General features: G+C 36.7%; 1 protein-coding gene across 2 annotated transcripts in view; it reads left to right on the top strand.

Moving 5' to 3' along the window:
- The first annotated feature begins 3,368 nt into the window (after positions 1–3,368).
- The window catches only part of LOC139984173 (serine/threonine-protein kinase 4-like), a 28,213-nt gene continuing 15,218 nt past the window's right edge, over positions 3,369–16,363 (top strand). For both annotated transcript variants that reach the window (XM_071997944.1, XM_071997943.1), the window contains exons 1-6: positions 3,369–3,557; positions 8,804–8,884; positions 10,105–10,285; positions 12,616–12,678; positions 15,400–15,564; positions 16,189–16,356. In XM_071997944.1, the coding sequence (XP_071854045.1) occupies positions 3,544–3,557; positions 8,804–8,884; positions 10,105–10,285; positions 12,616–12,678; positions 15,400–15,564; positions 16,189–16,356 (672 nt within the window). In that variant the 5' untranslated portion in view covers positions 3,369–3,543. The remainder of the gene's footprint in view (positions 3,558–8,803; positions 8,885–10,104; positions 10,286–12,615; positions 12,679–15,399; positions 15,565–16,188; positions 16,357–16,363) is intronic.

The following is a 16,363-nucleotide window of genomic DNA, read 5'->3' as shown; positions in this document are numbered from 1 at the left end:
ACACCCTTTTTTGGAGGTTTTACTCAATATAAGGATATAACAAAACGTTTCCCGAACTTTTTCTCTGGCGAACCACACAGCTGCTTATCATGTTTGATATTCGCGGCCCAAATACCCAGCAGTTCTAGTTTATGTGCGATATATGATACAATAACACACAGTGCTTCTGAAGGAACAAACGAATTGAAGATTTACAGATTTGTCATAACAAGACATCAAAACAATTTTTTTAATACTTTTTGCCGTGTTGCCGATCGCTAACAAAGAGTTTGACACAAATATGATTTTCGTCCAGTTGACAGGTTGCGAAGACTTTTTTTTGACGACAATAGTCGAATTGTCTTGTAACTGATGTACGGTGTAAATTGAAAAGTTCAAAAAGACGTTACTTGTCGAGTTGACATGCATGTTACGATAGTATTTATATCTTGGCGAAAATTATCAAATTGTCGAGTTGCTACGTTGCCCGTAAATTGACATCACAGAAAAGATCGACACCCCATTTAAATGTCAATCAACTTTGGGATGTTTCTATATACCGTGTTGATGTTTATTTTGGAGAGACTATAATGTTTGAGAAGAATATACTGAAATCCAAATAAAAATAAAACAAAAACTGTTAGCAAACTGCTTATTCACTAAAGATCATGTGTAAGAGAATATGTAAAAGTAAGTGGGCCTGACGTTTCGATCCTAGCAGCACCTTCTTCAGAGGCTGATCGAATGACAAGTAACATAACTACAAGGACAAATATAAACACTGAATACAGACAGGTAACTTAGCAGGGTGAACCGTAAAAAAGAGATCGAAGTAAGAGGATTAGTAGATAAAGCTATTGACGCAGGTATACTTACCAGATTTTTTTTGGGTGGAATCACAACTTTGCAAAAATTTAACTATGAAAAAAGTTGTCTTACTCCATATATAGGCCTACCGTAGACAGTTCTTGAAAACTAATTCCCCCCCCCCCCCCCCACGACAAGACGGGCCCGTTGTAAATAGTTTTTGGGATATATCACAGGGCGTAGGGCGTAAGTTTTGATATCATAAATTTGGTTGTTGCGGCTGAACTTATATAAATATATATATAAATATATACTTCATATCTGATAATATTATTAATTCGACTTAGTAATAAATCATGCACGGCCGAACTCCCGATATTTACGTATTTATATTGATATCAATTAAGTATCTTCAAATGAACTTACCAAGATATCTTGATATAAAAAGATTCTCTCACTATGTGATTCAAGACTAGCGTCTCAAATAACACGGACACGAACATTGTCTATGAACCAGATTATTTCTTAATTGTTACAATGAATGTAAGTTACTTCTTTCGAGTACTAGAAAAATGCAATAGAGCAATACAAAGAAACGTTGGTATCTTAAGATAAATTTACCTCCTATTGTACGAAGAATAAATTGTATAGGAAATACATATCCTACCGTTGAAAATAAAACTCGACATGATATATAGCTTCAGCTACAAACCGTATAATCGTTATCCGTATTGCTAAATATATTTTATTACAATACATGAAGAGTTTGAATATTATACTCAAGATGCAATCAATTCGGTTTTATGTGGGAATGATGGGAATAGGCCTACATACTATCCAGTAATGAACTCTCCGACAATGTAGAAATTATAACTGAACTGAAAGATCATGCAAAATGTAGTTTACTTTATGACTATACAATTAGGCAAACGTTAACATCTAATGTGAGTTTCGTATAGTAATTAACTATATCAGCAAGCACAATAGCCATTGAAAGTTATATTATAAATAGGTTTGTTTTGTGTTTACGCAAGCTACTTAATTGTCTGTCTAAGAGTGCTAACGTGTATATTTATTTGTACATATGTACAGTAGGCTACGTACTATATTCAGGGACGTCGTTAGAGGGGGGGGGGGGGGTGGCGGTGTCTCACAGTTGGAAATTTGGAGTGCGATTTCCGACTGTCGCACTCTAGTTTATCTAGACCGACATATATTCCTGTGATTGTAAATGACCTAAAAATTGAAACATATCGGTTAAAATTGAAATTTAGTCAGTCATATTTACCACGTTTTCCTTGCCATTTTGAGAAATTGTATCTCGCGATTCTTATACTCCACCATACAAAACTTCGTATGATTTTGAATACTCCAAAAAAGTGCCTAATAATACAACTACCGTCATAGGCATAGGAGCCCAATTTGATTTTTTTTTGGAGGGGGGGGGGGGGGGCTGTAACGACTTGCTCGAAAAATATAACCAAAATTTTTCGAGCGTTCCACATTTTAATGTGCATATCATGCAACGGTTTTTATATCGCATGCCAGTAACATTCAATCATTTTCCATGTTATTACCCTTCCATATTGGTTATAATTATTGGGGAAGTCGTTACAATATTAATGGTAATAATAATATCAGTTTAACCATTGCAAATGACATTGCAAATTATCTTTCTTTCAGTAGGTACCCGAAAAGTTATTAGTATATTGCCCGAATTTTTACAAAAATATTTGGTTGGGGTGGGGGGGGGGCCTAATAAGTTTGTGAAGTGAGTGCCAGTGGGTACAAATGTATCGAAAAAAGTTCCGAACAAAAGTGCAGTCGCGAAAGATGGGAATCTGAATGACACTGACCGTATCGTTGACGAGTAGCGCGGGGGTAGGGGCGGGGGACAAGGCAACAGTCGGAATTTTCTGGCTTCAAAACACATTGGATTTGCGCCACTACACCCCCCCCCCCCTAATCATCAGGCCTTTCAGTAGCACATGTCCAGTGTATCTCCTCAACCATTCTGTATCCATGCGATGTATACTTAAATTAATTGTCATTCATCGATCGTATCATTAGGCTACTATGTAAGTCACGTATTCTTTTTCATACTGTTAGGCTATATCTGTTACACTGGTTGAAATAAATTGAATGAATATCTTGTATAAGTCATCAGTTCAAGATACAACTAGAAATGAATTCGTGACATCAACAATGCGATTAGTGATATCAACAAATGAATTAACGATATCAACAAATATCCAAAACCAATTAAAATTAAATAAAGATACCATTAAATATATAACAATTATCATCAATTAATTTAATGACATTATTAAATAATTCCTGATATCTGATTCCTGAAAACAGATTTGCATCCAATTTCGTGTCTAATTCCTTAAATGTCAGAAAGTGTATGTTTCATTGTAAACAGATAAAACAAAAGCATTTGACCGTCGTAAACATTCAATCAGTCACGTGGACAAACAATATGAACTTTGACCGAACTGCCTTTGAAGAAAGTTAAACAGATTCGCGCGATTCATATATATGGCCTTTAAGTGTAGTATATTTCCGTGGTATACATACAGCCATCATTTTGCTTGATCAAGTCGATTGTCGAATATTTCCTTTCTCTCGCATCAATAAGGACTTGTCCTTCTCGTGTGCTGCCAATGGTTCTTTCGTCTCAGATATTGATGTAGTCCGTGGAGTCTGAAGAAGAACTGAACGTTCAGTACACTCGTGGAAGAAGAAGAGGCGAAAATGAGCTCTACAGGGTATAATCTTCCGCTTTCTGTGCTCGACCTATCTTTCTGTTTTACGAAACGTTCATGAGCATAAGTCTATGCAATATTATACACAGTATTATATGTACTAAATTGTTAGGCTACACACTAGGTAGGCCTAGGCTACAGTATAGGTAGGCCTAGCCTACATCATACATGTAACCTTACAATACATTTATAACTTACACTCTGTAAGATGGTAGCCTAGGCCTATACGGAAAATTCACGATAGTAAATGCATATATTCTCTTTGAAAAGATGTGATGACCATCTCGCTGATGTTGGTCAGTGGTTTAGCTAAAAAACTGTCCTTCTGCTAGGCCTATGTGATTTCATTGATTGTTTGACGTGATTCCTCCAGAAATAGACAAGAAGATCGACCGTGGCTATTCTTACGACTAGTCGTAACAACTATCTATAAACTATTCTTACAACATCGGCGAATTCATGCACAGTAAAGTAAATAAAGCAACTGCGCGTGTAGTAGGGGTAACCCTAATCCTAATCCTAACCGGAAATTATTGTTACCCATGGTCGTAAAAATATAACTCCTGGTTGTAAAAATAGCAACTGCGCATGCGTAATCGGAAATTATTCTTACGACTCGTCGTAAGAATAGCCACTTTGAAGAAGATCAGCCTCAGGATTCAAAATGTTCGGAACAGGAACAATTTCCCCTAACTTTGCGCAGCCGTTGAAGCCTGCTGTTCAGTTGAGCTAAGTGTGTTGAATAATCCACAAAAGTGTCTCAAAAGACAAGATTGATGTTCCCTTCTTTCAGTACACGTAGTGTTGTGCGGGATCCCGGTAGTCAAGTGAATCCGGTTTCCCGATCCCGGTATTGACTAGTCCCGATCACAGTGCAATGTTTAAGTACTACCGGTATTGGGAAAACAACCGGTTATTACATTCCTTTCGGTATCATTCCCGGGAATCCCGGACATAATAAAAATATCTACGTGTTACGATATGAAATAAAGAAAAGAAAACACGTTTATTTCTGGTTTCCGTGTTCTTAGTTTGAATAATATCTGATCAATTTACGTACTGGCCTACAGTAGACCTATATATTAACGAATCAACTTTTCATGAAGTAATTTGGACCTAGGCTACACCAAATTGAACGGTACTTGGGCTCGGCATGTTACGGGACCTCAAAGTTGTTCTGAAATTTTCGTTATTTATTCTTCCTTCAAACGTAGATTGTGAAGGTTCCCACATGTACATATTCTAACCCTAATGCATTTCACCTCATTTTTTATAATAATTATAATAATTTAATAAATTTTGAGCCAAAACCGCAGGAAGTATATCCAGTTTAAATCCATCTTCGCACGGGACTGTATATTATTATAGCCTAGGGTTTGGTACTGGTACACACACTGCAGTGCGTTACTTGAGATTTGATGCTGTAATGAAATGGATTCGTTTATTAATGCAGGGGGTTCCACGATGGCATTTATAGGTATCTTTCGCTACTTTTTTAATTTTTAAGAACTTTTGTACAAAAAATTGATATTGTATGTATAGAAAGTATATTTTCTGGAGTAAACAACAGCCAATTAATGATATAAATAAATCTTTACTATTCTTATGTATGTTGTTTATAATCCCATATTTACGTAGCCCCTATGTTACAATCTTATTGTCTGAAGTTCCAAACAAGTGGTGACTTGTTGATAGCTAAAAACTTTTCATTGTGAACTTTTGAACTTGAAGGGGAACCTTGCCCTATTCCAATATCATGGATCAGTGGGGAACTCCAAATTTCTGTTTGTGTACAGATTACAAGTTTAATCCATGTGCGAACGTGTTAATCTAATATCGTACGTCGAGTATGAAGGAAGGATGGTGTGGGTTGCTTTTTTCCAAGGTTTGTGCTTTTCTTTTTGGAAGTGTATGTTAAAAAAACAAAGGCCCTAATATAGCGTGATATTTTTTTATTTTTTATTACCGTGCGTTTAAGAGTATGTACATAGCCTAGGCTATGCATATTGAAAGTATGACATTGACAGTCTCGTAACTAAGTGCTTTGAACCATATATGAAAGTTGAGAAAATCCCGGTTGTAGTTACGATACCAGGATTCATGTTGCAACGCTACCGGTTGTGTGAAATCCGACTACCGCACAACGCTAAGTACACGTGGCAATTTTGATTTTTTTTTCCCCCCGTTAAAGACATTGTAGACTAAAATTGCAATTGAAAAAGTGGTTACTATTATTTTGAATCTTCAATTAGGAACATAGCAACTACAGTGGGTATCCATAGAGGTACAGTACATTATGTATGGTGGTGTACAGTAACTTCGCATGTATACAAATGTATACAAATGTAGATGCACCGATAGGCACTGTGGTTATTGAGTTTGTAAGTCAAATTGTAACCACTTTTTCACCCAATTTTAACCTATAAATGCCTTTACTGAAACAGCTAAAAATGTTGTCACAGTGAAACAAGGAAATAGCAATTTTCACTTTGAGATACTTTGAGATACTTTCAACCTCTGGATGTAAGTTTTTATGGTATCATTTTATTGTTGTTGTTGTTGTATTGTGATGTTCAAGGTTTGGGCAAATGTGAGATGAGCGTTTCCCCACTACCGATCCGATCATCCGCAGACTACTCATCCACTTCAGAATATTAGTTCATATTAGTGTTTACACGGGTCCAAAAATCGGGAACCGGGTACCCGAGGGCCGTTACCCGTCGGGTATCCGGGTACCCGGAAAAAATTGTTTACCCTCGTGTATCACGATTTTCAAGAAATTACATATTGGATGCTGTAATAAATGCATTATATTCTCTACTGACAATGTTTTCATGTTCAAATACGTAGGTTTAAGATAAGGTATAAAACCTTCCTCAATAATTTTTATTTGCTTTTGTTTCTTTCATTAACTTGTTAATAAATTAATTATTTCATTATAATTAGCATTACTACTAACATCGCACTGCCGCCGCTGCTTATGCTTGCTCGTGCACGTCTATTGGATCAAACCATATAAATATTCAATTTAGCTCTTGAACAGTTGTTACTACTACTATCTATTATGCAGGCCCAGGGCTCGCATTAGCCTCGAGATTGCGCGATTCGCGCAATTTGATCGCATTTGGAAGAAACGATTAGTAAAAAGCCACTTGCGATTACTATTTTTTAGTTATCCCGTCTATAATCCATAAACATCTCGTAAAATTCCTTGTCAGCCTTTCCTTCTATGAAATAAACGAATGAATAAATAATACTGGGCCACATGGTAGCCTAACACCACACTAAGTCAATGAGAAATCTAGCTAAGCCTAACCATCTGTTTATTTGCTGCAGTTGTGACGCAGTTATAAGACATCCATGGAATACTTTCGTTATTGCTGTTACGTTCGACCACATGGTTGCCTAACACCACACTAAGTCAATGGGGGAAATGTAGCCTAGCCATTTGTTTATTAGCTGAAATTGTGACGCAGTTATAAGATATCTATTATCTATGGAAAGCTTTCGTTATTGCTGTTATCTTCGAACACATGGTAGCCTAACAACACACTAAGTCAATGGGAAATCTGCCTAACCATCGGTTTGCAATTTTTTTTTTAAACAATCACACTTTGCGTAGGATTCGGGTATTAAATTAGGAACCGGGTAGTATTACGTCGGGCGGGTACTTTCGTTATTGCTGTTATCTTCGACCACATTGTAGCCTAACACCACAAAGTCAAAGGGAAATCTGCGTAATCGTCGGTTTGCCAATTTTTTTTTTTTCTTAAATCACACTTATCGTAGGATTCGGGTAATAAATTAGGAACCGGGTAGGATCGCGTCGGGCGGGTACCCGGGTACCCGGATAACCCGTGCAAACACTAGTTCATATATAAGATATATTCACAGTCGGCTTATTAACCTCTCTGCATCATATCAAGCTGCGATAACTTGTTTTTTATCTGTTTAGTTTTTAAATTTTTCTCCGTTTGGCATAGAAGCATCCATGCATCCACTGCAGAATATTAATTAGTCTTCGGCATAGATTCTTTGAAATATCAGGGTTTTACACATCAACTTCAAATTATATACTCCTAGGAGTTAGACTCATGTGATGGCAGAAAATATGATTAGATCCGACAATTATTTGAGGTAGAGTTCTGGACACTTCATGAGTTGAATGAGCGGTTTGCACATCCAGAAGTTAGGATTTTTTGTTTTCTGAAGTGTTCCTGTCTTCTACACTCAGATTGTGTCATTCTAGTATGTACAGTGATAGTAGAAAATTAATATTCATTTTCTGTGGTCAGTTACAGTACTTATAGTGCTACAGCTGTAGAAGATGAATATTCATATTCTGTCATTACAGTACAGTCACAGCAGAAGATTAATATTCATTTTCTGTGACCAGTACATTACTCACAGTACTACAGCTGTAGAAGATGAATATTCAGATTCTGTCATTACAGTACAGTCACAGCAGAAGATGAATGTGCATTTTCTGTGACCAGTACAGTTTTACAGTACTACAGCTGTAGAAGATGAATATTCAGATTCTGTCATTATACAGTAGTACAGTCACAGTGATGAATATTCATTTTCTGTGGTCAGTTACAGTACTTATAGTGCTACAGCTGTAGAAAATGAATATTCAGTTAGTCATAGTGGTTCTTTTTGTTTTGTGGTTTTGGTTCTCTTTTGTAATTGTAAAGTTCTGTATTTTGTTCAGGGAGAGTCACTACCTGACAAGCCCTATAGGGTTTTTTAGTACACTTCCTTTCACAAGTTTTGTTATCTCCTTGTCATACTGTATGTCATACTTATGTTGTGATGAAACAAAATAAATGAAATACTGTAGTCACAGCAAAACATGAATATTCTGTGACCATTACAGTACTTACAGAATGCGCATTACTGGTTTCATCTCTACCAAAGCAGTAACAAAGAACTGGACACCTTTTGTTTTGGTTTAATATTTCATTTTGTTTGATCTCTGGGAAAATTTTACTCTATCATGATTCTTGTGATTATTTACTAAAATAACACTAGAAAAATATTGTCGAAAAATTGAAGTCAGTCTCTTAGATTCATATTAAACGTCCATGATTACGAATTGTCAATTGTCAACAACACTGTAACTGAGCGACAAACATTAATCTTGGAGTGACTCGAACTCGGGACCTTATGATTAAAAGGCACCGGCATTAGCCACTGAGCTAACACTCCAATCCACTTCACACTTCTATATTTTATATATTATACAGCCCTCTCCAAAAGCTCAGTGAGGACAACCTAAGGAAGGCACCAGAGGAAGTCTTTGATCTGTTGGAAAAACTAGGAGAAGGGTCAGTATAATCTTTTACTATAGCTGTGTCTGTTTTTATATGTTCTAAGGAGCTGTTTTTATCTTGAATATTTTCTTCTGTACATATACTGTAGAATATTGTCTTGTGTAGAATGCTAGAAAAAAAAGGAATAAAATAGCAGCTGGCAGTGCAATTCTTGATTGTTTGTTTTTCCTTGCCTTGTTAGACCCTTTATTAATGTCATAAAGGATCTATAAGACCTGCTAAGGGTCATCATGAGTTGTTTATATAAATACATCTCTTGCAGTCAATTTTATCATGAAGACGTAATGCTTACATTTGATTTATGTAACGTCACCGCGCAGATCTCTCTGTGGGTAATTAATCGAAAATAAGATCCTTGACACACTTATGGCAGAGATACTGTACTGTGTATAGCCTATCCTAATTAAAGAAATATTTTGTAGGTAACATAATATTGAAACATTTAACATAATGAATTATGAAGTATCTTGCCAATTGCATTTTGATTTACACTTACAGATGTCTGTATGTCTGTCTGTATGTAGCCTAACTTACATTTTTAGATAGAATAAAACATTAACATAATGATTTATAAAGTACAGTATCTGTGCCAATTGCCCTGTGATTTAATGTATGGTAACAGCACACATGTCCTTGGTTAAAACTAGTGTTTACACAGTACCAAAAATTGGGAACCGGGTACCCGAGGCTGTTACCGTTGGTATCCGGGTACCCAGAAATTTGTCTATTTACCTTCTGGTATAGCTATTTTCAATAAATTGCAAATTGAATGCTATTACATATCAAGTGTATTTATCTCTGACAATGTTTCCATGTTCATACATGTTCGTTAATTTCAATTTGCATTTGTTTCTTTCAATTAACCTGTTATTTTAAAAATTTGTAGCTTTCGAAACATTTTCAAACTTCTTAAAAAGTAAAAGAAAAGGAATATACACATTCAATAAACAAATTTAAAGGATTCAGGTAACAAATTAGGAACCGGGTAGTAGAGCGTCGGGTGGGTACCCGGGTACCCGGATAACCTGTGCAAACACTGGTTAAAACACAGTATATACTGTAAACACACTAACCGTAGAGGTGCTGTGCGGTATGTGGCCTTGCCCAACATCTAGGTCAGGTCTGGTCTGTACATTAAAATATAAAACTATAACATTAGCATAATGATTGTCTTAAGTTCTCTTCTCCAATTGGATTCTTTGCTTCTTTTGCAGGTCATATGGCAGCGTTTTCAAGGCCAATCATAAAGAAACGGGCCAGATCCTCGCCATCAAACAGGTCCCCGTAGACACGGACCTGCAGGAGATCATCAAGGAGATATCTATTATGCAACAATGTAACAGTCCTCACGTGGTCCGGTACTACGGAAGCTATTTCAAGAACACAGATCTATGGGTGAGCAGTAGCAGTAGCAGGGAATCATTAGGTCTTCAGTGTATTTAAGCAGATTCGATAATATGTATTGAAATTTGTCTTTTAAAAGCCCTTGCATATACTGTATACCCCAAATCTCACTGGTTTGGGTAGTTACGAACGACGATACTTACCTGTCTTCTACATTAGGAGAGGTGTATTAGTGTTGTAGGAGACAGGTAAGAGAGGAGTGAAGTAAATCAGTGGCACATAATTGTGAGGATAACGTGGAAAATAAAAATTTCTCCACACCCCATGTCGATATCTTGTTCCTAACTGAGGGTACGAAATGGTTTGATCGATCGACCCCAGTTTGGCTGGCTATATGCCGGGATTCTTCTTTTGTACTTAGATCATAGTGGGCGGTCTGTGTTGTCATAGTAACTGCAAGTATTCTTCAAAAGAGTTACCTTCCTTATGTTATATCCTGTTAATTCTCAAACCTGACATATTTGGAATGCTTCCTGTAGCTGTCAAGGTTCTCTATGTGTAGAATTGAATCTAAGTGCAACTTTATTTTAAAGATATTTTATTTTCTTCTGTGAAAATGGGTTGTAATTATTATTAAGGAAAAAAAAAAAACATAAATTTACAGCTGAAATTCACTGTGCTATTGCCGAATGCATTCACAAAATGCCATCTAATTTGAAAAGATTCATATCTTCACAAAAGCGTAAAATTATGCCGCTTAACAAAGATGTGTTTTTCGACGTATTTATTGAGAAAATCTCCAGCAATTTTATTTATTCAATCAAACTTTTAGCCACCTGAATATCCCTTTTAAGGTGACACAGACCTAAACATAATCATCATTTGTTGAGGAGATAGAGAAAACCTGGATGAATAACTTCTTTAAAAAAGCTAAGGGAAAGCTGTTTCATTTGGGAGATATTACAGGTTCAATACTAGTCTAAGATAAGTCCAATTGACGAGTTCAATACAAACCCAATGCAAACTTGAGTTTTAAACTATTGTAGCATCGCTGTCCTTTAGAGGTGCAATGCAGTTTGCTCATAAGGAAGCATAAGGATTCATAAGGATTCATATGGAATCATAAGGAATCAATGAATCATGGAAAGATGAAACAGATAAAGTGTCACTTCTTTCAATACTTCAAATTTTCACTTACTTGTACCAGAATAATTGCTTGATATTATTTGCCCCCCCCCCCCAAAAAATATGAAATGAGTACTGTACCAAAGGAGAGAAAGGGAAGGAAATGTAATTAAGAAATGTTTTGCTTTCCTTTCAACTTTAATGCCATTATTTTTACAGTGGTACGGTTTCCTGTGACAAACATGTTCCCAGGAACAGATACCTGATTTCAAGTTATCTATGATAATATTAAACGGTCACCAGGACGACACATTATGTTATTGTATGCACTTCATCAACTTCTGTTACTCATTTACATTAATGATACAGTCAACGTTTATACAGATACTGTACTGTACATTGTCTACTGAGGTCTAGAGCTCGTTTGATAAAAGGAAAGATAAAACCCTATGTTGGGCAAAGTGTAATACCCATACTGTAGGAACTTCAAAGATTTGTTAAAGGTGTTTCATTCATCTTACGTTTAATAAATATGTATAATCTCATTTTGAGAAACTAAATACTTGTTGTCAGGGTTGCTATAGAAACAGCATAAATTGTGTAGGGTCTCCGAGTTATAACCAATATTTTGACAAAACCAGTGTCAGCTTTGATGTTTTCAGTACTTATATTCTCAGTGTTTAAAGCAAAGTTTGACCCCTCACCCCTTCTGTTGATGATTTGTTCCTTAGCATGTCAACAAATGATGATTTGTTAATTTCTAAAAATCTACAAAAGTTTGTGTACAGTATATGTTTGCGAGGTGCATCAGAAAAGGAATGCTATAGTAGGTTGGGAGTCGAGTGTTTCAAATTGAAACGTTTTATAATATCCATTAAAGTCATCGAATCACTGAGCTAATGGAATGACTTTGAAAGAAAAAAGAGAGAGGGTAGGGGTGAGGGGTGTGAAGGGGTGCGGGTGAGGGGAGTGAAGGGGTGGGGGAGGGGAGTGAAGGGGTGGGGGAGGGGACTAAGGGGGGGGTGAAGAAGCAAAAAAGAGTATTAACGATTTTTTTCAATTCAGATAAAGACGTGTGATGCTCTCCGTTTACAGTGTCAGGGAATCTATCCAGTATCCACTCTCCCTAGCTCAACTGCTTAACCAGATTTGAATACTAAATTATTTGCTGCCCTCTCTCTCTACCCCCTCATACCACCTCCCCCCCCCTTCTGCAGATCGAATCATCTTACACCTTCATCTATCTTTCATTTTAGATTGTGATGGAGTATTGTGGAGCTGGGTCCGTCTCAGACATTATGAGAAGAAGAAGCAAAACCGTAAGTTATGATCTTGTAAAAAAAAAATCAATTTCTTATGAGATCTCTCAAACATGTCATGTTTTATCCTTTGAACAACGCTCATCTTTTCTTTTTTTTTCTGTTGGTATCATATCATTGATCTTCATGAGTTTAGATTATTTGCTAAATTACAGATTTGTCACTGAATGAAAAGAATAATCTGTGCCCAGAATCAAATATGTAAATTAGGCTAGGGTTAGATAGCCCTATACATGGCATATGAGTGCTTGGTGGTCAAGTGGTTAAGGCAGTGGACTTGTGACCTAAGGTTTGCAGGTTCGAGTCCAGGCCAGATCATTACGTTGTCTCCTTGGGCAAGGCACTTTATCTCCATTGCCTCTCTTCACCCAGGTGTATAAATGGGGACCTGTGAGATAAACTGTCAGCTGGGCGCTATTTAGCTGCTACCATGTGGAGGGATTGTCTCTATGCTTGACAGGTTATCCTTGACCTGGGTAATATTGTTATGCGCCTTGAGCATGGTTATCTGTGGATATGTCTGCGACTTGTAAATCTTCAATATTATATTATATTATACAACCAAAGTGTCGTACATAGCACTATTTGTTTGATGACTCATAAAATACTTTTTCTGATCAAGTTTTAATCGATGCTGTAGATTGTTGTGAAGCTAATAGTACTGTATGTGTCTCAAAAGACATTTTAAAGTCCGGCAGTTTCCTCTGCAGAAAATGTTTGATGCAGCCAAGCTTCTTGTTAGGCAAAGGGTCAGTGCACAAACATGTGGTAAAGGGAGGGGTTACAGTGATGATGGGCAGGGAGGGGGCAGGTGGGTTGGTTTGGGGGTTTGTTGATTGAAGGATTCCTTAACAAGGGCGTGTGGCCCTGGGAACGTTTGAAGCGGACTCTGATGGAGTACAGTAGGGTGTGGGAGGTCCACCAGAAGTTTGAGGTGTGAAAATTTAGATTTTGAAACATACTGTATATTGGCTGTACATTAGGTGTATAATTATAGGGTCTAAATCACTACTAGTCACTACTCTCAAGTTTATGTGTGAATAAGGGAGAAGGGATGTTGGGGGGGAGGAAGGATATATCCCCACACCCTGATGGATCCAGGCAAGAGGATGTGGTTGTGTTGGAGTTATATTGGCTGTAAATTAGGTATATAATTAAATGGTCTAAATCACTACTTATCACTACTCTCTACTTTATACTCTGAATAAGGGAGAAGGGATGGGGAAGGGGGAAAGGGTACACCCCCACACCCTGATGGATCCACGCAAGAGGATGTGGTTGTGTTGGACGTTCACCAGAAGGTGCATTTTAATTAACTCCCCCATACTGTCAGTGGTAAAGTCTAATTTATCTCTGACAGTTCAGTCTAACAGTCAAGTATAGCTTTGGGTAGGCTGCATATACAGTATATTGTTGAAGCTAATGCTCCAAGCTTTGTTAAATAGTGTGCTACTGTACACACAGTGTTTGAAAAGTTAAATTTTTAATTGTCTACGAGCATGGGTGATTCTGAAATGTGATACTGGGAAGTGAAATTCAACGAGCTTGCTTTGACATTAATTTCGTAAGAAGATTCTTTGTTCTCTTATGAGGTGATCACAGTCCGAAAGGATTAGAAAAATAATAATAATAATAATATTAAAATGAAATAGAATCAGGGCAAAAGTGAAAGTGGTTTGTTTAACCTTGTTTTGTACAAACTGTGTACGTCACTTAACAAAAAACTATTCAAGTAGAATTTATGTGACGTTGCGTCAATTTTGACAGACTGAATCTATGTCTTTCAATTGTCACGGCAACAAGGAGACAAGAGCAGATTCCTGCAAAACTCCAATCTCAAACTGAGAATTGAATTTTGTGTCAAAAAACGTAAAAACTGAATGATTTTAAATTACACTAGCGTTTCTTGCCGACTCGTCTGGTCTCCCAAAAATCTGCTATTCTGTCATATAAGTGTATCTAATTCTGGCCACAAAGTTTGTTAGCTTCATGTATACATGTTACTGACATAACTTCCAAATTCTGGGGTGCATCTCTTTGGGAAGTCCTATTATTTTGATATAAGAAATTAACCTAATGAGACACTGGCTGTTATTATCCACAAGACCTTGAAATCAATTCACTCTTCAAGAATTTATTAACAATTCCCTAAATCAGCTCTTTCTTTTGGTCCTTTCCAGTTATCACAATATTTCAATCAACAGCTAAGTTTGACAGGGTTATATGCTCGTATTTGATGTAGTTTTGGTCTTCTCTCCAGATTGTCTCTAAATTTTGTCAAGTCACACATGTGACAGTAGTTCTTAGTTTTAGCTGGCCTCTCTCTAGAAATCAATTCACAATCTTCGAAACTTGTGTCCAATTTTTGATATTATTCTATCAGAATGTGGTTCTGTATGTGACAGTATTATTTTAATTTTCTTCTTTCTTTCTGACATTTGGTTCCATGTACCAAAAATTATCATGAACAAGCTAAAGATTTGCTCGTCCCATTTTGTTGTTGTTGTTTACGATGAGTTCTGTTCATTGTCTTTCACGATTATCACAAATGTTCAGATTGGCTATCTTGAGATTTGTTAATATCACAAATATACCAAATTATATCCTATTTAAGTAGTTTTTTGGCCCGTTCTCAATTTAATCTTGATTTCCTTCATCTGATATTCATTTATTTATTTATTGATTGATTAATTGATTGATTGATCGATTGCTTATTAACAGCTAACAGAAGCCCAGATAGCAACCGTACTACAGTCTACCCTTAAAGGACTGGAATATCTTCACTTCATGAGGAAAATACACAGAGACATCAAAGCAGGGAACATCCTCTTAAATAACGAAGGACACTCAAAGCTGGCCGACTTTGGAGTTGCTGGACAACTCACGGTAAGTGACCGGTTGTGACCGGACTAGTACAATAGTCTTTTATGTTGACTAAAGGTGGTACAGTTTGGCAACAACAGATTCCAGATGTGATTGAATGAGTAGATCAAATATGGGTCATCCATCCAGAAATATAATTATTGCAATTTTCTAATGGCAATTTGCTTTGATTTTGAGTGTTTTGTCTTATAAAGTGACAGTTTAACCTGTTTGCCCTCAGCCCCAACCTCATTTCTGAATCACATTTTACCCTTTATTTTCTTCATCATATGCATGTGACACTTGTCAAGTGGTAAAATTAGCTATTTACACACACACAATATAGTCAGTCTTGGATTTCCAATCATTTCTGAATCACATTTTACCCTTTATTTTTCTTCACTATATTTGCGTGACACTTGTCAAGTGGTAAAATTAGCTATTTACACACACACAATATAGTCAGTCTTGGATTTCCAATCATTTCTGAATCACATTTTTACCCTTTATTTTTCTTCATCATATTCATATGACACTTTGTCAAGTGGTAAAATTGGCTATTTACACACACACAAAAAAGTCAGTCTTGGATTTCCAATTTTTAATGTTCCCTCATCTTCTCTGTTTTGTTCTTTGGTGATGTCACAGGACACCATGGCAAAGAGGAACACGGTTATAGGGACCCCTTTTTGGATGGCCCCAGAGGTCATACAGGAGATCGGTTACGACTGCAAGGCGGATATCTGGTCCTTGGGTATTACAGCTCTCGAGATGGCCCAGGGCAAACCTCCATATGCAGACATTCATCCTATGAGGGTAAGAT

The sequence above is a fragment of the Apostichopus japonicus genome, chromosome 17 (genome assembly GCF_037975245.1).
Source record: "Apostichopus japonicus isolate 1M-3 chromosome 17, ASM3797524v1, whole genome shotgun sequence".
Classification (NCBI taxonomy): domain Eukaryota; kingdom Metazoa; phylum Echinodermata; class Holothuroidea; order Aspidochirotida; family Stichopodidae; genus Apostichopus; species Apostichopus japonicus.
Note: the sequence above shows the minus strand (reverse complement) of the source record. Positions and strands in the feature narration are given on the sequence as shown.